At 46.1% G+C, this 24,162-nt stretch overlaps 1 protein-coding gene across 3 annotated transcripts in view; it reads left to right on the forward strand.

Annotated features, from left to right (window-relative positions):
- RCOR2 (REST corepressor 2) overlaps positions 1 to 24,162 on the forward strand; it is a 265,979-nt gene that overhangs the window by 182,259 nt on the left and 59,558 nt on the right. For 2 of the 3 annotated variants that reach the window (XM_069645118.1, XM_069645117.1), the window contains exons 6-12: positions 1,962 to 2,123; positions 3,029 to 3,147; positions 3,482 to 3,551; positions 5,992 to 6,210; positions 20,271 to 20,348; positions 20,994 to 21,051; positions 23,227 to 23,441. In XM_069645118.1, coding sequence (XP_069501219.1) covers positions 1,962 to 2,123; positions 3,029 to 3,147; positions 3,482 to 3,551; positions 5,992 to 6,210; positions 20,271 to 20,348; positions 20,994 to 21,051; positions 23,227 to 23,441 — 921 coding nt within the window. The remainder of the gene's footprint in view (positions 1 to 1,961; positions 2,124 to 3,028; positions 3,148 to 3,481; positions 3,552 to 5,991; positions 6,211 to 20,270; positions 20,349 to 20,993; positions 21,052 to 23,226; positions 23,442 to 24,162) is intronic. The other variant, XM_069645119.1, reaches the window with a different exon arrangement.

Consider the following 24,162-nt stretch of genomic DNA (forward strand, 5'->3'; position numbering starts at 1 on the left):
GACACCGGGTTATCTCCCATATCACACAGACCTTTCAAACCTATGGCTTTGGCGGACATGTCAAAATATTTCCAGGGAAGGTTGCTTTTTCAGTCCCTGTTACTTCAGGTAGTCTTATCAGTAACATTCAAGCCCTCTTGGCGGTCTTTAGTGAAAATATATTGTTCACTTGACCGAAACATAAATAGATTAATTTAGAAAGAGTGCTTAGAGACCGACAGGGGCTGACAGGAGCAGCTGTGCTGGAAGAGGAAAGTCGCAGTCATCCCAGAAACCAGGCAAGTGTGTTTGTGTGTGGCAGCAAGGTGTTGAAAATGTGAACTGCGCATTGGATTGTTTTTTGTATCTCGGAATCCTACTCCCTACATTCAAAAGCCCAACCCCCCCCCCCCCCCCCCCCAAGGTGCTCAGGACGTTAGGGCACAGCCTGCTGCATTTATATTGCAGAGATTAATTCTCTGGGATATTCTTACCAAAAGGGGCATATGGTCTTCCCCCTCTACATTTTATAAGCCTTACTGCCTTGACATGAGTACTATATCAGACACTAGATGTGGACAGGCTGTCCTCCAGTACCTTTTTGCTTCATTGGGTTCCTTCCTCCCTGGGGTTTGCAGCTTGGTATTCTCCCATAAATGTAGAGGAAAGGGGGCAGGACGTTCGAGTAGTAAAGTTACTGTTTTGGCTGCTGTACTCCTAGTCCAAAATGCCCTTTCTTTCATACTCCTGCCCACTACCCACCTTAAACGTGTGAGAACACTGAATCTGGCAGGCATTGCTGTGGGTGGAGTCAGTGTATGCCGGGACCGTGCCCCATGTCTGCACTCCAATCCCAAAATGTACGTTTTGAATGTTTGCTGTGGGAATGTTGCCAATTCCACCCCAATGGGACAGACACCCCCAAACTGTAGAGGGAAAGGGACTTGGAGCACGGTAGTCACTTCAGCAAGGAACCTTTACTTTGCTGATGGTTCTAGCATGATATTGGTTAAAGATTAGTGCTCTGTGATTACAGCCTTGGTTCCAACTTGCTCTAGGGATCCCACTGGTTATCGTTGTATGTTTGCGATGTTGACTCATGATGGATAATGTTTATGAGCTGATTATAGGATTGTGTTGCTTTGGATATAGCTGCAACGTTGCTACTGGTTCGGGATGTGTTTCTATAGCGTTGTGGATCGCGCTTTTTGAGGGTTGTTATAGGTTTAGCTCTTGGGCCAGTGGTAAGGTTGTCGCAGTCTGTGGTTATGGCGGTAGAGATTCTGCCGATCATAGGGACTTAAATTGAGGTTATTGTTCAAGGTTAGTGCAATCCCAGATAATGGCTGAGTCTTATGGAGCCGTCATCGGTGGTAACAGCTGTAGTGTTGGTGCTTTTTTGGTGTATAACTGTGGTTGTTGCTTAGTTTAGTGCTGGGTTTACTTTGAAGCGATCACAGGTTTTCACAGTTAGGTTAATGCTGGCTGGTTGGTAACGTCTTTGTTGGTTTTAAGTTAGATTTTGGTCTTGGTAGTTTGATATGTGCTGTCTGTAGTGATGGCAACAGGGTACCATTAACGGCCTGGCTGTGTTTATGGGCTCTGCTGGGATCATCACTGAAGTTGGTGCCCTTTTGTTCATGCAGCCAGTGTCGTACATTTTTGTGATGTGTAAACGGCAGTGGCTAGCTACGGGATTGTTGGTTCTCTGATGGATAGCTCCATTTTTGTGGCTTCAGTCAGAATTCCCTGATGGATGTCTTGGGTGGGTTGAGGCTTTTTGATTCTGTGAGGCCTAAGATTTTGAGATAATGGTGCCAGTTGTTTTTATTTCTTTGGTGACAGAGGGAATTGTTGAGCTCTCCTTGGTGGGTTATTTCTTTGCCGAAGGATTTTCTGTAACTGTCTTAGTGGACGGAAAAGGTTATCTTAAGGTTTGAGTGGAGACAAGCAGTTGTATTAATTTGTTGTTCTGCCAACAGGCCCTGGGGATGCTTTTGTGGCACAAACACGACGTAGAGCGGTCTCTGGCAGACTTGGCAAACTTCACTCCATTCCCAGATGAGTGGACTGTGGAGGACAAGGTGCTCTTCGAGCAGGCCTTCAGCTTTCATGGCAAGAGTTTCCAGCGCATCCAGCAGATGGTAAGTGGTTCCGAGTAACCTTTTCCTGCCCTCACTAGTCGAGTATCCTTCCCAGCACTTCCTGAACAAAGGTCACCAACTTCAGTGACAATCCCATCAGAGGCCATAACCACAGCCCCCCTTTGATCCTAACTCCTCCTGGTCCATTATCACCCTAACATGTCCATCATCCTCTCCATCTAGACCATCCGCATCACCCTTCCCTGCTACATTCTTTTCTCTACCTACTTCTTCCCTCAACCATCCATCCTTTTCCCCCAAACACTCAAACAGATCAGCCTTTTCATTCTCTCCAACCGGACTCACCCAGCTCGCTGAGGTACATATTATTTTTCCCCATTTGGCTTCCTTTCCCTAGCCACTCACCCACTTTTCCAATCCTTCATCTCCCATGGTTCACCATATCTTTTTGGTTTTCCCTCCCATAAACCCTGTCAATCAGATCTCCAACGTGCATCTCTACCAGGCCATTCTCCCCACACCCACCAACCAAATTACCAGCATCTTTCCATGACCTCATATATCCATTCTGCATGTTTGTCCCTCCCACTCATTACCCCAATTTCTCCTCCTCCATGTTCAAACACTCCACAGTAACCATCAGTCTCTGCATCCATGTAATCTTATGTTTCCTTCTTTCCTCCCGCTCTTCCACTGTTTCTATCTCTATCCATGCCTGTTTCTTTTTAAAAGTCCAACAAAACTTTGATCCGGGAGGTGTGATTCCACTTGTGAAATAACAGGGGTGATGTGGGTAGAGGTGTGTGTGTGTGCGTGGGGCGTGGGGGTTCTAGCCCTGAAGTTAATCGTTGGGGAGCAGCAAAGTCCATAATTTACATGCAAGGAAAGGTGATTTAACAGTATCTGTACACCAACCACTTCAAGATTATGATCTATTTTTCCAGCTGCCTGACAAGGTAATACCGAGTCTGGTGAAGTATTATTACTCTTGGAAAAAGACCCGGATGCGGACGAGCGTGATGGACAGGCAGGCACGCAAGCTCATGGCCAAAAAGGAAGAAAGGTATGTCTGTTGTTTTCCAATGTGGTTGGCACCGCTAGGCTTGGTGTACAGTTATATTATGTTATTCCTCCTTTATACACGCATATTACCACGAAGGTGGTGTTAAAGCACCAGGCCATGTCTGTGTACAGGCGAATTGTGACCCGGGCCAGGGTGGCAACTAAAGAAAAGGGGCCAAGGAGAATGGAAAAGGGGAAAGAGTGGGTGAAGTCAGGGAGACAAAAACGTAGACCTAACTCACAACAGACAGGGAAATGAAAGCATGAGGGTGAGTGATGTTATGTCATGTTGTGTGGAATACAATTCATTCAAACAGATTATTCTTTCCTTCCAGTCCTGAGGAGTTTGATGAGGTTAAGAAAGTGCTGGACACAGAAATTGATCCCATGGATTCAAAAAAGGAGGTAAGGTGGGGATTGATAGCAGACTGGCGACCATAGCTCATTGCTGATTAATGGGATAGCCTTGTGGCTGAAATGAGGTTCTGGCATGTATTAGTGGTGTATCTCCTTGCCAGGGATAGTCGGTTGCACACGGAACTGTGCACCTCTAGGAGGCCAAGATGATTGGGCGTGTAGACCCAACTTGGTCCCAAGAACTATTTGTTCCCAAGAAATGATTGTTCTTGAAGCTGATCGCAGCATGGCACTGTTGCCTGGTGCATTGCATTTAGAAAGTGGTTGGATGTCAATATTGTCCTCGGAATTGATAGCTGAACTCCCATCAGGGCATTTCAGAGGGTTTCCTCCCCCACCACCAACCTCCTGAACTGTTTTAAAATGATGGATTGAAGTGCTGCATTTTACTGCAGAGTTTGCTGAATAGTTAGATAAAAAGCCATTGGTGAGCGCATGAGACATTCTATTACAGTAAATGTTGGGTAACTAACAGTACACGGACGCATGCTTCCACAGAACACCAGGCAGATGCTGGATACAGGCAGTTTCGTCCAGTATATTTTGCTGTGCATCAACAACACCGTGGCAGACAGTTTTCCATGATCACATTGAAAAATGCCAATCCTAAAGCATGTGCCAGTACAAATTATACCCGTTTCAAATATTGCGCCAGGAGATGTAATGCACATCGTTGTTCCTGTGCTAGTTAATAAAATCCAATCGAGATTGGCTGAAAGGCTGCTGAAACTACGTACCAGGTTACTTTATTATGTTTTTACTTTCAGTGTTTTTCTGAGTGTTGCTGAAACAATCCAAGGTTTTTCCCTAGTTTCGTGGCCTTTCTCAAATATGCCAGAACGCTGTTAATGGTATAACATGTTAAGTGTGCCAACTTGCCCTCAAATATGTTCAGACATTTTACGAACTTGTCAGTTACAACATTACCATGCCAATTGCTACATTGCCAGGCCAGTTTCAAACTGTGGCAGTTAATCACATATTGTCAGTGTCATGGCAGTTTCAACAGTCACAGCGTTGCCTCAGTTAAGTACATTCATGCTGGTTACCAAATTGTCAAATTGTAATAATCCATGCCTGTCTTGCCTAGGTTAGACCCATGTCATGCTACTTGCCCGTGCCTCAGAAAATACAGACAACCCTTACATTGTCCCCAAAGGATATCTTGTGCCTCTTCCATTCACTCATGCTCCTGACATTTACACAGTTATATTGACTGATGCCCCATCACGTTTCCACCAGAGGATACCCCATGCCCAGTTCACATGGCCATGGCCCTTTCTTTCTAGTTCCATGTCATGCCCAATGCCTCGTTTTCCCAGAATGTTGGCCATTATCCCAAGAGGATGCCCAAAACTCCTTTGCATTGTTAAGGAAGATGCATCCCACCACTTTCACTTTACCCGTTCTATGTATGACAATGTCTGCAGAAGAATTTCAATCCCATTTCACATTGCCCCTAAATGATGTCACATGCCACGTTCACATTGCCTCAACAAGACGTCCCATCTCATTGCCCCTAGAAGATAGAAGATGCCCCACTCCTCTTTCATCTGTCCCTAAAAAAATTACTCTGTGCCCGCACCCATCACATTACCCTCATATTGAATGTGGCACTTCACATAAGTCACTTACCTGCTGCTTAAGCTCGCACCGCACTTCTGGTGATGGTTCCATACCAGTAGGACAGTAGGACTCCCTCACAGTGCGTGGAGAGGTGTACATAATTCCATTCCCTGCGTTCTGCATCCTAGGGGGGCCAACAGAAACTCCCTGCTTTACTGATGGTGGATGGACATGTTTGCTTGTACAGGTGTAGTAGCATTTCAGCACCTCCAAGGCTTTCTACATTCTTTCTGTTGCAGGCAGCGCTGACTGTGAAGATGCACATACTGTACATGCTAGACTGTGACCGGGCAAGCATAATGTTCCGCCACAAACAGGCAAATGAGCATGCACTGCATGTGGCTAATCATAGATGGAGCAGTCTGTTTGGCCTGACGTCTCTACCCACCTGAGAATGACGGTGCAGCAGAGCAGGCAGGTCAGGTTCAGGACATCATTGCTGCTGGACACTGACTCGGAGGAGCCTACATTGCTCCAGCGGCTCTTTGATAATGAATGGTTGAACAACAGTTTTCCAATCATTATGGAGATGCTGCGATTTTGGAGGACAGAATGAACTCCTCTTTTGTTTGCAGTTGACTCGTCAGATTCTTGAGGAAGGCTCTTCTGGAAGCCCAATGATTTTATCATACCGTGCTTACTCTTTCTTCATTTTGTCATCCCTCTTCCTCCTCCCTGTTGCCTGCCCTTATCCTCCTTGCTCTATCTTTATTCATCTATTTATTTCCCTCCTCTCTCTTATTCTACGCATCCCCTCTTCCTATTTCTTCTTTCCTCTGTCTGTGCTTGTCCACATTTTTAGGAGCCCAGTGAAGAAAAACAGGAGACCTTGAAGGCTGGGCCAATAAAAAAGGAGTCTCAGGTGTCACAGTACCGGCATCACCCGCTGCGTTCTCGACGGCGGCCCCCCAAGGGCATGTACCTAAACCCTGCTGACATTAGCGCCATCTCTACAAGCCCTGACCTGTCTTCACTCAGTCTGCGACATCTCGACTCTCAACTAGTGTCACTCAAGCGACAGGTGAGCTCCTTTGGGAGGGGTATGTGCTGTGGGACGTTAAGCCCTTATTCTAATAGCATTGCCGGGCCCTTACATGCCAAAGTCTTGCTCTCCATGTTAGAGGCCTCCTCAGGGCTGATTCTAATCAAAATCAGAATATCTACGGCGTGTATTTCCCATGCATGAGCAGGCTTCATAAGGAACTAGCACATTCAGCACAGGCATGCCTTGTTTTTGGTGTCTGGGCTTGACTGGACATTTAGAAACTGTCCACATTCTCTGCATGTACATGGGTTATTTATTCTGGGCATTCTGTGATGGCTGATTTATTTGTTTTGGTGTTTGTAAGTTATATCTGTCAAGCGCTGCAGAGTTTTGACAAGGTGGCATGTGGACACTTTACAAAACATTTCAATACATTAATTTTAGCCACTTCAGAGCACCTGTCTGCTCCCAGGTGTTATACAATTGAAGATTCTGGCCTTACAAATATCCAAAAAGCAGCTGGGTTGTCTTTCTGAAGTGTTTGGATTGGTGGAATACAGTTCTTCAGTAAAGGTGATGCTGGTTTCAGTAAACTAGGCGTTGGAGGCAGTTTCCCAGGTTGTGTGCAGTTAGTATTCAAGTATTGCAACATTTTAAAGCTAAATGTTTCTGTACTTCCAAGGCAGAAAGAAGCAATGTTTGACCTCTATATCACAAGTCCTGTTCTATTTGTCATCTCTAGAGCTTTGTGTAGGCTTTCTGTTCAAGTCCTATTATTATCAAGTATTTCTATAGCCTCATGTCCTTTCTAGGAGCTGAAAAAGGATGGAGGGCAGCCTTAGTAATGCCCTTTAGAATATAGTATTAATTCCCACACCTCAGCCATGAATGCCTTGCTTCAGCTGATGGGTATGTTGGGTTGGACAGAGGACACTGGCATGAGGGTATGTGATCTCGAAGTGCAGTGCCCTTAACCTAGCTGCCTGACAGCACTGAATTCCTACTAAATGTCATATCTGGATTACTTTTGCACTGTACGAGACTAAGGCCATCTTGGCTGGTCTCTTCAGGTAGTTAACTGGACAATCTGCTTTTTCCACCTTTCCCTGTCAAAGCTGAAGTTAGTCTTTTACTTAAAGATGGCAGCGTGGATCCATAGGGGGATTAAATCAGTTTACTGAAAGACCTGCTCATGGAGTTAAGGCAAGTTGTTTACAGCACTCCACTGACAGTGTAGGTCTGGGGCTTGGTTGTGTTCCAAATTGTTTGTTAGGCCGAGAAGCTGTTGTTGTTGTTGTATTTATTGAGCGTGGACCTAGCTTCGAGAAGCAACAAAGTGCTTTACAGATGTATACAAAAATACAGATGCACAATGGAGTGCTTTACAGAGGTATACAACAGTACAGATGCATAGCAGATCGCTTTTCACAGGTAACAACAGAACAGATATACAGCGGGGGTAGGATACAGATGGGCACAGAGTAGGGGTTCAGCTGTACCAGGTAGCGGGGACAAAAGGGGCGGGCATCGTCTAGCGAATCAGGTGGTGCGAAGGGTGACGTGATGGCCTAGGTATTGAGGAGGAGATATTCCTTGAAGAGGTGGGTCTTGAGTTCTTTTCTGAATTATAGGAGCTCGGAAGTAAGTCCGATGCTGACGGCGGGGAGGTTCCATAGTCTTGGGGCGTAGGCAGAGAAGGCTTGTTTTCTGGTACTTTCCTTTTTGCAGTTGCGGATTTCAATTCTGCATGTGTCCTGGCTTCTGGTGGTGGGCTGGCTTCTGGTGGTGCGCAATCCGCCGGAGATGCTGAGTTTCTCTGCGAGGTAGCTGGGTGACTGGGGGGCAATTGCCTTATAGATGGCACAGCAAGACTTGAAGGTGCATGCAGTGGGAGCCAGTGAAGGTCGATGAGGGCCGGGGTGTTGTGGTTGTATCTGCGTAGACCCATGATGAGGCGTGCAGCCGCGTGTAGGACACTTCTTAGGGGCACAAGGGCAGACAACGGAAGGCCTTTGGGGAGTGCATTGCCCCCATCCAGGTGGGGTAAGACCAGTGCTTAAACGGTGGATGTAAAGCTGTCCGGAGGAAGGAAGGGCTTGACTTTCCGCAGGAGGGAGAGCAAATACCAAGATGTCTGAGTTTTCTTAGCTATGTGAGTCTTCAAGGAGAGGTGTTTGTCGATGTGGAACCCTTAGGGATTTGGCAGAGGAGGTGAGCTCTGCTGTGAAGCCCTCAGAGTTCATGGTTGATAGCCAGGTCTGTATGTCTAGGTGTTCAGTGTGTTCGGTGTTGTTGGTGAGGGGTAGGATTTCGGTCTTGGAGAGGTTCAGTTTCAAGTATGCATTGGACAGCCAAGACTGGATCAGCGAGAGGCAGGTTTAGAGCCTATGGAGGTCCTTATGATTTTAAACCTGCACTCTGAATGTTTTTTTCTACATTTTAGTGTATTGCCTGCATCTCGAATGTAGACGCTTTTTAAACCTACACTTTAGTGCCCTGCCTGAATCTCGAATTTAGATGTGTTTTTAAACCTGCTTTGGAGTGTTTTGCCTGAATCTCGAATTTAGATGTGTTTTTAAACCCACATTTTACTGCATTGCCTGAATCCTGGGTTTAAACCTGCTTTGGAGTGTTTGGCCTGAATTCAGATGTGTTTTTATAGTTACACTGCATTGCTTTGCTTGAATCTACCTCATCTGCTTGACTTCTAGGCTGCCCTTCGTGCACTGTGTGGCTATCCTTTTTGTCCTACACCCCTGGGCATCCTTCTGCCCCCACCTCCCTATGGTGCTCTCCATCTAAGCCTATCTATTCTAACTGCTACTCCTTTACCCATTCTCCCTCTCTTTCGGTCTCCTGATCTCAAACCCAGGTCTGCCCATTGCTGACACCTATGTCAATGCTCTCTCCAGGCAGACTATTATGGACATTCTCTTTGTCATTCCCTCCCCTGACCTATGGACTCCCCATATGGCTTCTATCATCTTCTCTTTCTCTTCTTCAGCCATTAATGGTGGAACTAGATGGGAAGTGCTCTTGGCATGCTTCCCATCATCCAGGTGCATCATCAATGCCTGCTTGAATGGCACGATCATGGCCCAGGGCTCTCAGCCCAACCTCCTCCTTCTTGATAGGTGGCTCCCGTCTCTCATTAACGTCCTCCCTTCTCCTGCCACTCCTCTGTCTTCCACCCGCCTTTGTCCTCCTCCCCTCCAGGGGTGGTACCTCAACCCTGAACCCCTACTCCCCTCCGAAAAGCTTTAAAGGAGGCAACCAGCTTCACTTAGCCTCCCTCAATTCTTGCTCCGCTGTCACATCCTTGAAGACTTTGACCTTGGTTCAATGCCAGCTCTGTCACTGCATTTGATACTTTTCTTGCTGAGGGTTATAAGATCCTCAAGTCCAGGCCTAACCGGCCTGGAGGTGGAGTGGCCCTTGTGTTCCCTGAATGGATCCCTGTCTCTGTCATACCCATTTAACCCTACTCCTCCTTTGAATGTCTTGCCTGCAAGCTCTGCATCTCTCCTACCCTGTCGATCGCTCTCGCTACCATCTACAGGACCCCTGGACTGGTCACCCTCTTTCTATCAGAGTGGACCAACCTTACTGCTTCTCTTCTGATCTCTACCTCTAAGCTCCTCCTTGGAGATTTCAATATTCATGTTGACTCTTCTGATACGGCCTTACCCTTCCGCTACCTCTGCAACTCCTTCTCCCTCACCATTCTTCATTCTGGCCCCCCCACTCACTCAGCCAGGCACACTCTGGATATGCTCATCTCAGCTGACCTCTCTCTATCTAACCCTCTCAGCACACTTCTCTCTTGGTCTGATCATTCTATTCTCTCTTCTCATCTGAAGCTACTCGGCTCCCTGGCTAAGCCTCTACCCACACTGCCAGCCTCCTTCTCTGTCATCCGACTGATGAAGCGTTTGTCAGTTGCCGCCTTTGCTTCCTCTTTTATTTCCTTCTCCACTCCTGCGATTGACTCTCACTCTGACTCAGTCCTTGCTAACATCCATCTCTCAATTTCCAACACCTTTGACATCCTTGCCCCTGCCATGAGGATCTGCAAGAAGCCTGCCTCCAAGTGCAACAGTTGGTATGATTCCGTCCTAGCCTCACTGAAAAGCAAGTGCAGAGTTGCGGAAAAAAAGTGGTTGGCATCTCGAACATCCTCTGAGAAACTGGCCTGTCGCCTGCTCCAAAGGCACTATAGACTCTCCATATGAACCAAGAAGCAGGCCCATATTCAAGCCTGCATCTCTGTAGCCACCAACAATAAGGCTGAACTTTAATAAATCTGTAAGGAACTAGCCAATCCCACTGCAGTCTCTACTTCAACTCTTCCTCCCAGGCCCTCTGCACGGCTTTGACCTCACACTATAAAACCAAAACTCAGGACACCCTGTCCTCTTTCCTCAACTTCCCTCCCTCCTTCACCTGCACTTAGGCCTCCTTCGGCCCCTCTCTCTCCATCCGTCCTATTCTCGTCCCTCTCACCCATAGCACCGGATGAGGTTACCAAGACTGTTTGCTCTGTGAAAGTCTCCTGCAAACAGGTGTCTCCCTGCTCCTATGGAACTATCAAGGACAATATTGCTGCCCTTGCTCCCACTTTAGCTGAGTTATGCAATCACTCTTTTGCCACTGGCTCCTTCCCATTACCTCTTAGGCACTCCCTTGGGCACCCCCTCCCAAAAACTTCGCCTGTGGACCCTTTCTCCATGGCTAACTACTGCCCTGTCTCCACTACCCCCTTCTTGGGCAAACGTTTGGAGAATCTGGCCATGTCCCAATTAATCCTTCACACCAAATCTATTGGCTGCCTCCATGACCACCAATCTGGCTTCAGAGGCACGGAAACTGTTCTCCTGAACACCCGTGATGACCTGCTCTCCAACCCTGACTCCAACTCCCCTTTTGTTCTAATCCTCCTTGATCTGTCCTCTGCCTTTGACATAGTCAATCATTCCACCCTCTTAAATCGACTCTGTGATACTCTGGGCATCACGGATCGGGCAATGGCATGGTTGATCTCGTTCCTTTTCGAATTGGCCCTCCAAGGTTCAAATGGGCCATTTTCTCTCCTCTACCTCACTCTCTACCTGCAGCGTCCCTCAGGGCTCTATCCTATCGCCATGGCTTTTCAACATTTATCTTGCCCCTCTGGCCCACTTGATCTCCACCTTCTTTCCTAACTTCCACTGTTATGCGGGTGACACTCAGCTCTTCTTAAAGCTTCCCTCCTCTACCTCCTCTCCCGCCTCTCACATTCCCGATAGTCTGACTGCTATCCAGGCATGTTGCTCTTCCAATGATCTCTGTCTTAACGCCAGCAAACCCGAGATCCTTCTAACTGGAAATCTCTCCTCCCCCCCCCCCCCCGCATCCACACCCCCAGCCCTCTCCACTCATTCTCCCCTTCTCTCTCTGGCCGCTTTGCTTGGGCCCACTACCCTCACCCCCTTGTGAGGCAATAAACCTGGGAGACATCTTCACTCCTCTCACTCCTTCTCTCCTCATATTGCTGATCTTGTCAAGAAGGCTCACTTTCAGCATCCCTTCCTCAGAGGCTTTCTCCCCTTCCTCTCCCTCCCCCAGAACCTGGTTCTCTCCAGGCTGGGCTACTGCAACAGCTTCCTCCTCAATCTGCCTCTTTCCTCCCTCCGCCCTCTTCAACTAATCCAGAATAGGACTGAAAGACTTAACCTTAGCGTCAAGCCGAGGGACAGTATCTCTCCAGTCCTAAAATCTCTCAGCTGGCTTCCGATGGCTGCAAGGATCAAATTCATGACCCTCTGCATCGTCCACAGGGCTTTCTGGGGCCTGGGAACACGCTACATCCAACGTTCTCTCCCTAAATACCTCCCTGCTAGAGCCCTTCTGTCCTTGTCATCTAGCTCTAATTCTCTGCAGGTCAGATGTTTCTCCAAGTAGATAGTGTGGGGTAGATCTTTCTTCGGCAGGAGCTTCCCTCTGGAATAGCCTCCATGCCTCTCTCAGACTTGAGCCGGATCTCCTCAAGTTCCGGAAGCTTCTCAAGACCTTCATCTTCTCCTCCTCCTTCCCTCTCCCCCTTCCTTGCTAATTCCCCCCTTCTGTTGCAACTGGCCACTTGGTCCTTCGGAGTCATACATTGCCCAGGCCACCCTCGACCAGTCTGCTTCAGCACCTCCCTACTAGCACTTGCCTTCGGGCACCCTTCCCTGACTTTACTACCGAGTCTGGTCCACCCCCCCCACCCTTACTATCTGACCCTTATCCTGTTCCCCTAGCGCACTTGCCCTCCAGGCTCCCTGTAGCACTTAACCAGACACTGCCCCCCCCTACTTCTGTACTCTGCCCCTACCCGCTACCTTCCGTTCGCCCTGTCCTTCCCCACCGCCTGCACTTCATGTTTGGTTAACTTGCACAATCTGAATGTCACAAGGCCTAGTAGGACCGTTAGCAGTTTTTGTCCTCCCCCTGTTCCCCCTACCGCCTTAGTATTGTGGTGCCTGGAAACACGTTCTGCTGTATAGGCGCCATACAAATGTTCAATAAATAAATCAAAATAAATTAATGGAGTCGATCTTGAGGTATAGCTGTGTGTCATCGGCGTATTGATGGATTTGGATGTTGTGTGTGGCTAGGGGGGCTCCCAGCGGCTCCATGGATAGATTGAAGTTCACTGGGGAGAGGATGGAACCCTGCAGCACTCAACAAGTGACGGGTAGTATTGGCGATCTAGAGAAGTCCATCTGAACAAACTGCTGGCGGTTCGTGAGGTAGGACTTGAACCAGTGTAGGACAAGGTTGCCGATCCCCATGCGCTGTTGTAGGGTGTCCGTAAGCGCCTGGTGGTCTACTGTGTTGAAAGTTGCCGAAATGTCGAGTAGGGGCGGTAGGGGTGACCGCCGTCAAGGATGTTGAGGGCGTTGTAGACCACCTTTTATGGTCGCTGTCTCCGTGCTGCATCTGGGTCCGAACCCGGATTGGTAGGTTTGGAGGAGATTGTTGGTGTTGTATCTATGTGGGTAAAATGAAAAGCTTGAGACATTTTTGGGGGGTAATGTCTAACACTCTAGCCATAAGTGGAGAAAAATAGCGCAGGAATATCCCAACCCACCTTCCCCATGGGAACATTTTACTGAATAGGGTGACTTACAGGTAGTTCAGATAGAGCACACAAATGATAATACAAAGGCACTGTTCATTTCCCATCAGCCATCCACCAGTCTGTGTTGATAATAGTAGTGCATTGTCAAAAGCCTTGCATCCTTATAGTGTGGGTGACACTAGGAAGAAATCCACAGAGCCTTATGGGAAATCTTTTGAAGCCGGTAGAAGTAGGCTTTTCTTTTAGTTTGCGATTCTGACCAACATTGAGTTGACCACCTGTGTAAAAAATAAATTAACCTGTTCTCATTTGACCTACAAGTTCCTTCCTCTATTGAGTCCACATGGCTTCTTGACGGAACTCAACCCATCTTCTCTACCATATCCTAGTGTTAATCCCAGAAATGTAATTGGGAGTAAAATCCACCCAGTGGTGTCAGGACAGGACATCAGTGAAAAAATATACATTGATGTATTAATGTGAATAGATATATATAGTGTGCAGCATCAGTTTGTTTCTAGGCGCTGGATGAATAGCTGCATGACTCCAAGGAATTGGTGGTACCAGGAAATTGCAGCCTATATGGAATATTTAAGAGGCTGCATAAGTTCCACATGTATCAAAAATAATATCGATACTTTAATGTGACAGGTATACAAAGGATACTGCATTAATATCTAGTACATCAAACAGCAAAAATCAAAAGGGCACTTTCATATGGAAACCAAAACCATGCATAGCCCTAAACAGTCATTAAAACTGAAAGCTCTTAGGGCCTCAACACAGTTAAATATTAATAAAAAAATCTAAAAAAAAAAGCCTGACGTGTTTCTGTCCTAATGGTGTACAATAAATACAGGACATTCCTCCGGGGTCGCAAGAGATGAAGGAAGGCGTATGTTCTTTCAAAATTCAGATGAAGTGCCAAAAACTTCATTGGCTAAAAACAAAGAAAGAGAGATACGTCTTAAATTAGATAACTCATAGAATTCTCATTTACATGTTATCCTGATACTTGGAGCTTATCCCATTATACAACAAACATGTGTAAGTGCCTGGCAATTTGTCCATGGTACAGATCAAAGGATCTAGATTCACCAAAATCTTCACTTTGAATGTGGAGATTTCTTCAATAAATGCCACTACAATCGGCTATTCTGCAATCCAAACAATAAAGCAGGGTATATTTTACTATATTGTTTCATAAAGATTGTAATTTCTTCAACAAGGTTAGCGCATACAGTCTGTGTCCTATGAAATGCAACCACAGTAAGAGGTATTTACCTAATAAGGGATCTGAGAGGGCATCATGATGAATGGACATAGTCAGCAAAAGTTAAAGATGAACTTCCACTGCCTGGAGAGATTACCCACAGTGTTTATCTAAATATGAACACATAAAAGATCATAGTCATCCATTGATTTTTGCTGTTTGTATGTTTAATATGTACTAGATATCAGTGCAGTATATTTTGGATACCTGTAACATTAAAGTATCAATATTATTTTTGATACATGTGGAGCTTACCCATTTTTTTCAGGATAATGTTTTATGATTTATGAGGGAGACAGTTTGTTGTCTTGGATACTTGGTTTGGGTTTTTCCTTTTGTATATTGTCATAATTGCTTCTCAGGTAGTAGGAAAGACTGGCTAGCCCCGGCAGGATCCTGAGCACACCGCTTTTGATACTGTAGTCATGTACTCGCCACATAATTTAATCTAGCATCTGTTTTTGAAAATTGAGGAAATGCAATAAATATTACATTGTAGCATCACTGTACAGGCCTATGTGAATTATAGAAGAGTACAACATGTTAAAATCAAAGCATGTATGTTGTGGTCCTGTCAGTTGGTTGTACCCTGGCTGACGTTGTAAAGGTGTCAGTTTGCCTTTGTAAGTATCTAATTGGCAGGTGGGTAGATTTTGTCTGGAATTTGAAGGAGAGTGACGAGAATAGTCTTCTTGTCACATTCACTACATAAATATGATTTTTTACATGTTATTTAATGTAGAAATAAAATCCTTGCATACGAAAACCTAAGACAAACGTCCTGAGAAGCTTAGTGCTCAACCAGTCAGCCAAAAGGCTGTTCAAATGTGAAGAGTTTCAGTAGGAAGTAAATCACAACACTAATCACATGTGACTCAACATATAAATACAATTGGACAGAATTAACTTCTCGAAACAGGGGAGGGCCGTGCATTAAATTATATGGTCTGACAATGCATTTCGGATCGGGTCTGTCTTCAGACGACCTTGTCATCAGCACAAAAAACATTGTGATAATATATATGTGAAATGTCACCATTTTACAATTAGAAAAAATCCAAACACAACCAGCAAGGCATTAATAAGTAGTAAAGAAACATGTGAATGGCAAAAGGGAGAAAGAAAACAGGAAAATGACATTGTTGGCTTCAAACAAAAATAATGCTGATAATCATTTGTATTAAAATGTATTTAAATATAAGCACAGGTACCAAAACCTAAATACCCTCTGCAGGCTCTCTCCCAGACCTTAAGTTGCTTAACATTTACTTGACCAGGCATCTCACAGAACTAGGGTTTTTGCATTCTCTTGGACCATAGGTTGATCAGTTTCTTTGGCTTGGTTTCTCCTAGACCTCTAATTTCTTCACATTGACGGGTCTGGTATCTCATAGACCTGTGGTCTCTCAGAAATTCACTGTGCAAGTCTCCTGTACCACTGGCTTCTTAGAACTCAACTACGAAGGTCTCTTGTAGAACTTTGGCAGGCTTCATGCCCATGCCTCATGGCCCGGGTACCAATCAAGTAATTCAGCAGAGTATCAACCTAGTACAAAGTGGCAGATTCCCTTTCTCCACAGGAACCGATTGAAAACACATTGTTCTGCTCCCAGTACTCTTCTGCCCCAGCTACTCTGGCTCTTGTGCCAGACTCTCCCAGCCTCGCCAGGTATATGCCCTTGTGTCGGGCCTTGTGGTTTTGCTGGGGCCACTAGGGTTTTGTCTTAGTTAGACTTGATTTACCCCAGCCGACCTTCTCCGCATTGGTTAATCAGTCAGAGTAGAGGCAATAAATGCCCACTCTGCCCTCACACTGCAACAAACCTAGAGCCAACACAATCATAAAGATAAAAAAGTCAGTTAAAAGATATACCTACTTTGCCTTTTGTAGTAGCTTGGGTCAATTGAAGACTATGCTCTTAAGATTTAGGGTTCATGTGATTCAGTACCGACCCAAACAGCAAAGCATAGCAGTTCAAAATAAAGGGAATGTGCAATCAAGGTTCTTTAAAAATAGTTTTACTTTAATAAAACACACCATCTGCAAAATAACTAAATAGAAAAACACTAAACACAACCTACCCCTGAGGACAGAACACAGAATAAGCAAAGATAGCACAGTGCAGCATTTGTAAAGAATTAGGGGTGTAAGGCAAGTAAAAACCACAATGTTCTTCAAAAAGGATATTTTTCTCAGATGCTAAAAAGAAATGAGTGACATGCAGTCTCTATGGCTCAGAACTGGACCAAGGGGACAGTTAATAGTCAATAGTACCCTTTTACAGTTCTTGGCGGATCAACCTGGCTTTGAGCAGTGATAGAAGCGGATCAAGCTCAGTTTGGGCACAGTGGATCGGATCATGTGAGCACAAGCAGCAAGCAGATGTCAAGCAGGTTCAAATGAGGTAGCTCTATGCAGCTCGAAGGCGGCTTTCAGCGATGAAGGTTAGGGGACTCACCACAATCTCTTTGAGGTTGGGCCGAGTCGCGTCGGGTTGTAACCTCCAGGAAGAGTTGATGAGTGAAGCTCCAGCGGTTCATGTTGATGGGTGGTGGTTGTCGAAATTATGATCCTGTTGCTCCCATGTGTGGTCAGTGAAGCGGCAGTTTGAGGGGTGAGTCGGATTGAGTCGGGGTGTAAACCGGGGTCGGAGTCAGCAAGTGACTCTCCAGGGGTTTGTCTCGGGTCCTGGCAGCAATCGGTTGATTTCAGCCTAGTAAGGGACGGGATCAGCGAGGGCACGATGTAGCATTGAGCGGGCTCTGTGTGCTAACAACTGTTCGAAAGTTCAGAGGAGTGCCAGAAAGTAGCACAGGCAGGATCCTTTGGCGTCAATGGTACCAAATTCGCTTTGATGGCCGTCCGACTGGTTTTGAGGTGGCAGAATGGGGAACCTTACCAGATCTTGTCCTCCGGGTGCTGTGAGACACAATTCAGGGTCTCGAGGCCCGTGTGAGTGCTTTAAGGGCCTGTCTCCCAGCGAGATTTTGGTCCGAATGGCATGTCCTTGCCCACAGCAAATGTCACCCCCAATGGGCCCTTGGCGTGAGTAGGGGGCAGAGCTACCATCTGCCTTGGACTGCTCCTTCTTCACGTCAGTGGTTGAGGGCTTTGGAAAGTACAACTTCCCCAAAGGAAATGCAGTGAATCGTTATCCAGTGTTGTTCCAGGGTGAATCAAATAAGTGGTGGCGAACACCTTCTTTTAAAGGTAGACGTCCACCCTTGATTGAACTAAAGCTAGCTTGCGTAAGTGATCCAATCCCCGTTCTTAAAAGAAATGGACTTTGCCCTTGTGACATTACACCCAAAGTGCTTTGTTCTAGAGGAACTGGAGGGGACAGGAAGGAGAGAGACAGAGAGAAACAACATGTTGGAAGTCTTCTTCCATGATACAAAGCTCTCCTTACTACTCTAACCCCACCCCTTCCTTTCTCAATAGGATCAAAAGCCTTTAGAAATGCAGCAAGCTGGTGTTAGACTACTCCCTTTGAATGGGTGTGCTCTTTTGATGCCTGGTCCGAGGGCAGCTGTATGGTGGGCGGCTGTCTCTGGCTGAGGGCGTTACCTACACTCAGAAAGCGATCAAACAAGAGGCATGGTCATTCAGGTTCCTGTCCTGTTATTTGGCCGCCTTAGTCCATCTGGCCAGAATACACCTCACCTTCGATAGCTGAGCTGAATCACAGGAGCTGACACATCTGTGATGTCAAATTGGATGTAGCTTTAATAATTATAAGAATACCATGGACCATACTCTAACTCGGGTATGGCTTATATTTAAAGATTATTCTGCCACTATCAAGTAGACCCATAATTATAGGGTTTTGGAACAGGGGTGCATAGCTTAAATGGACTTGGCTATCACTGCAGCTGTTGGATGGGCACCTGTGACCCCTGGCCTGCTATGTGCCACTGTTAGGGCAGGTACTGCAAATCAGGGTACTGATACTTCAGGACAGAGTAACCCACTATGCTTTTGGCTTGAAGCTTATGGAAGGGGAATCTGATTAGCAGATTTCCCTTTCAGAGATGGAATTACCCACATCACTTTATTAATTTAATAAAAAAACAAAAAAGCCAGGGCTCCTACATCCTTGCCAAATGCCAATACATCACCCACTTGCAGGTTTGAATGAGGTTCATTTCATTTGCTTTCTCCCATTTGGGGTTTGGAATGGGAGTACACTTGGTCCGAGTGGTCTGTGAAGTATATCCCAGATATAAATTGGGATTATAGTAGCACTAGTTGGGTCTATAGTGCATCCATATGTGCAGCATGTGACATTGTTGGTCTGCGTGAGCCTTTACAGTATGCCGACTTGCAGGGTCTTTCTTTGTGGGCCCTAAAGTGAAGCCTTCGCCACATGAACTCTGGTGGTTATGGATTTATAATCCTAATATGAGGATACATGAGATACCTATAAAGGTTTTTATTTTCTGATACGTGATAAGGTAATGTTAGAGGGTTTACCCATCCCTGATGATATGTCTTAGGGTGTCTTAAAGATGTAATGCTGCACCATGATAGTGTTGGAAATCTTACGGGATCCCAATTCATTCTCCCTCTGGGAGGCATCGCAGGTAGCAACCGGACAATCCATGTCCCTTGCGGTTCGCCCCCTCTGACACCAGGATGGGGAGTTCATCCAACTCGCCACACTCCCCCTTACCTTTTTTTGTGGCTTTCTCTGGGATGGTCCGCAGTAAATCTATTTTGGAATCCTTGAGGCTACACTCGAGGGATCTCGATTTCTTCGCTTACGTCTTCTCAGCTATGCCGGTGCCCATGTGGGCTTAAGTCAGTGTCATTATGATTAGAATATCCTCTATAAGGCAGTGGCATCCATTGAGGAAACTGTCGGAGACCTGTCCCAAGTATGCCATCTTCAGAAAGACCAGGTAAGATGGTTATGGGCACTACGGTGGATCCACCAGGCACTCAGAGGTTTATTCGAGTTTTTGTATTTATTATCGTAACACTGTGAACACACATGTGCGGCCCTAGGGTCCATTATTTCGGTTCTCTTCAGGTTGTTACAGATTGCTGTTTGCCTGTTGCCCTAATTTTATGAAGTCATCTTGTTATTAATTGTGATCAGGACATGATATTCGGGAGAACCTCCCTGGGCTAGGATAACTTTTGGCCATAGTACGGATTCTCCTTCCTCTTTTAGTGTCTGGATCTTCCTCTGGCCTTTCCTTATAGGGCTGGAGCAAGCATATTTCCGTTGTTTCCTCCTTGATGTTATTTGGATACTGTCTAGACAAAAGTCCAGTTTGACTGCAAGAGTAACAGATTGAAGGCGTTTGGCATATCTTTGTGTTGCTTTAACCATTTGAGTTTGTCTGGGACATAAATATACATCCCCAATTGGTCCTATTTTGCCCATAGCATGTGTACATATAAATCCTAAATTCGGTTAAGGTAGCATGGGTACACTCCAACAACCTACGGACCTGATGTGAAAGCAATTGTTTAGTCAAAGCACTCTGGTACCTGTGGGAGCAGGCACTCAGTTATTCCATTTTGCATATATTTCACTAGCAGAATTAACCTTGTTCTTGGGCTGGTAGTTCTCATTGTTTGAGAACCCTTTCAGTGGGGGCTCTATCGCAGGGATGCTTCTTAGTCTATCTCCCCTTTTCATGCAATCACTCTGCCATTTCCTGAATGGACTCTCCCTTCCTCACCATATTTTATTTTCTTCTTCCGCTCAGGTCCAGAGCATGAAGCAAATCAACAGCAGTTTGAAGCAGAGCCTTGAAGAGGGCATTGATGACTTTCGACCCCCAGAAGTAAGGTTTCCCTCTGACATAAATGGGAGTGTTTTATTAGGAGTGTGATAGGGTGTCATTTAATCATTGAGTGGTTGGGCTTGTGTTTTCTTATCACTGGATCGGCTCCAGAATAGGTTGTCCCTGCTTTTACCACTTGTTACTCTCCAGAACTGGGTCCTCTCTGTAACTGTGTTCAAGTGCAGGCTGGCTTGCTTGTGGACCCTACGGTTTGGAAAAAATAAAAGGCGTCCTCACTGTTGGCTGCCAGTTCTGTGGCTAAATGGTAATGTTTTGTGTTGTAATCGTGTATTTGGAGCAGCATAGGTACCATGCTGGTGCGTTAAAAGGTGGGGCTGCTGATCTCCATAATTATGTTGAGTTCATCAAGCACTGAACATTAAAGAATGGCTTTGCTTTGGAGGTATCCTCTATTCTAGTGTTTAGCAAGCATGGCATGGTTGACTGCGGGTGCCCCACTTCCTTGTTGCTTTTCAAACTGTTGGCCCATGTCAACCTAGTGTCTGTCAGCCTTTGCACCCTGTTGTATTCAGTCATGTTGGCTGCGTCAGTGAACCCTGATGCCATGTGAGCGATGAACTGGTGATTTAAACAGATTTTACACACGCCCTGAAATGTAACGCAGCCTCTGGCTTTCTCCAACAGGCAAATACCAAGTTGAATACACGATGGAGCACGGAAGAGCAGTTGCTGGCTGTGCAAGGTGAGTGTCTGTTTGCTACTCCTTCAGCTATGGAGAAGTAGTCATGCTACTGTTAAGGATAGGAACAGGCTGTTAAGCGGTAGATAGGTTGGCCTAAAGGACGGAAATGTAGCGCAACCTACAAAAATCACATTTTCTAATAAATCACAGTGGACAATGGGTGTGTTTTTCGTGTCATTTTCATGCTTTTCCATTCTGACATCTGTCAAATGCTGGGCCTCATCTAATGAAGCTACCGAATCGCACAAATGTGTGGAAATCCTTCCTCAATGTCGATCAGCTCTGCCATAAACCTGTAAAGCCGAATGTGACTGTAGAGCCCCTTCATATAGCGGGATTTTTCAAGCTTCTTGGAGATTGGAGCCCCCATGGCTGGCAAGTCTGTCGACTCCCAGACAAGGCCTACGATAGATAGCTGGAGTGGTGTGGTCGCTACAGCTCCCCGGGGAGAGGCTCTACAATGTCTGGGAATCTCTGCAGCTATTCAGGGGTGAGAATACATGGAGACTGAATAATCTATCACTGTACCCTCGTAGAGGAAACGCAGTGGTTGGAAGGTCCCAGCAGTTTCCTGAGAAGACCTAGGTGAGGAATTTCCAACTGCTTCAAAGGGCTGGAATTTCTGCAGTTCTGGAGGCTATGTGTTCTGGATATGGGGTACTTTTTCCAATTTAACTCTCATATATATGCACTTGGAAACAGTACTATCTTACCAAGACCATTTATGCTGCAGCATAAATATTAAATAGTTTGGTGAATCTTTCAAAACTCACAAATGGGAGGAGCTGCTCCATGCATCTACAAGCACACCTGTTAAAGAGGCTGCAAATTGAGCCAGCATTACTACAAGCAGACTTGGGATGAATTCTGAAGCGTTCTCTGCTTCCTGGGTAATAAGGCAGTGACACAGCATAAAACTCCTGAGCACAGCACCTGCCTTGCCACCATCAGAGAAAGTGTTATTATGGTTCTGGTGGTTGCCCAACTCTCTTTAATGCGCGTACCACTCAGTGGAATAGGCTTTGCGTGCCATTTCACAATGAGATAGCCCTCTTTGCCACTTGATGGCAACTCATTTGTGAAATACTGATTAACTGCAGTGATATCTCCACTATAAAGGCTGTAAGTATCTGCCTTGTTCCAGGTCCATTTAGCACCGCCACTGAGTTTTGAAAGATATTTCATCTATGTAATGGAGTCTGGTTCAGCTCATTTCACCTCCATTGTTGCCTGGGCCAAACTGCAAGGCAGGCTAAGGCCCTATCAAAGAACCATGTGGGGGAAAAGAGCAGCACACATCCAGGGAACTTCTGCCGGTGCGTTGCCCTTTACGCAACACAGATTTATTGGAGAAGAAAGTGCATCCAGAATTGAATCCGCTGTAGCAGCCTAGTTTCCTCCTGATAGGGCCAGTGGAGTACCCAAACACCAACAACAGTGCTTTTTCATTCTGACGCACTGGGAGTCTTGTACTCAGCAATGGCACCGTGTTTCTTACTCTGGTGTAGAGCACCACACAGATAAGCGCACACTTGAGTCAACATTTCCAGTGCCTTTTCCAGTTACTCCACTCCGCACAAACCACTAGATCAGGAGCATGCAACCTTTGCCTCTCCAGATTTTTTGGATTATGATTCCCATAATCCCTCCACATTGACTGTGCTGACTACGGCTGATGGGAGTGGTGGTCCGACAGATATGTAGAACCAAAGGTTGTAGGCCCCTGCACCAGATCATTCACTGGGGAGTGGGGTGTCCGTTTAATGCCTTTCTGGTTCATTCTCACCGTCTGCATTCTGCATCCTGATTTGGCTGCATGCCCTACTGGCTTTGTGTCTGTGAGAAACCTCCTGTTAGTTGTCAGGTTTTATTCCAAAAGTATCCTATGCAATTACTCAGTATTCTGAATGTGTTCTATGGGCTGTTGGATGATTCCTCTAGACAGTAGAGGGACTTCAGAATTGGAGAGCAGGGAGTGTTGCTGTAGTTAGCGATTGTTTGTTGGTAGACGTTTGTTCTATGTTTGACTATTTTGAAAATGGCACAGTCCCCAGGAATTCTCAGAAAGGTGCTTGAGTTGAGCAATGATTGGACTTGTGGGAATAACTTGTGGACGCCCCCGACATGTTATCCTAATCTTTTCTCTCCTCCTTCCCCCTTCCTGTTCTTCTGTAGCTGTCCGCAAGTACGGCAAGGACTTCACTGCAGTGTCCGAAGTGCTCGGAAACAAGACCCCTGCTCAGGTGAAAACATTTTTTGTCAGCTATCGCCGTCGCTTCAACCTTGAGGAGGTGCTGCAGGAGTGGGAGGCGGAGCAGGAGGTGCTCGGGCGGCCTGAGGATGGCAAGAGCTCCAGCGCCTCGCTGGCTAGCAGTGAGGAGGAGGACGAAGTAAGGAGATGTTTTGTCACCATCCCTTTTTGTGTCTGGGTTATCGCTGAGTGGGTGGTTTAGAGAGGTCCTGCTTATGGCATCGCACTGTGCTGTTATGGAGTGAAAGTGCAGAGTAGAGCGGCAGGTAGGGATTTCGTCCTGTCTAGCAGTGACCATTCAACATAGTGGGCGAAAGGGAGCGGGATGTCTGTTTTTATGTGGCCGTCTGCTGCATTGTTCCTGCCATTGTTTTCCCCACTTCACATAGTCCCCACACATGGCCATCCATTAGTAAAGTTATCTTATGTGCCTTTGTATTCCAGACATACTGCTTCAATGGTGTCCCGGGAACTGCTATTGCCCTTTCTTACTCTCTGCCCCTCCCTTTTCTGATGTTTTCATTCAAGATGATTATGCCCTTTCATTTACTGCTGTTATCCTACTCTTTATTTCCTGACTTTCATCTGGGGAAATGCCAGCCTTAGGAAGCAATAAACACTAACAACCGTGTTATCTTTCTCATGGTGCTTTCTGGTGATAATCAAATCAGACTTGTATTTACATGCGAAACAACTGTGATGTAAGAATGTTCTCCTACGGCATGCATTATCATATCATGGGTATTCTGTTTAGTGCCACCTACAACCTTTTGACCACCTGGACTAAAGGGAGTTTTACTCAGATATGAACTAAAATGATCTTGACTGGCTCTGTCCCTCCTGCGGAGCTAATCTCCAAT

This window comes from Ambystoma mexicanum, chromosome 2p (assembly GCF_040938575.1).
Source record: "Ambystoma mexicanum isolate Mex_15411 chromosome 2p, UKY_AmexF1_1, whole genome shotgun sequence".
NCBI classification, from domain to species: Eukaryota; Metazoa; Chordata; class Amphibia; order Caudata; family Ambystomatidae; genus Ambystoma; species Ambystoma mexicanum.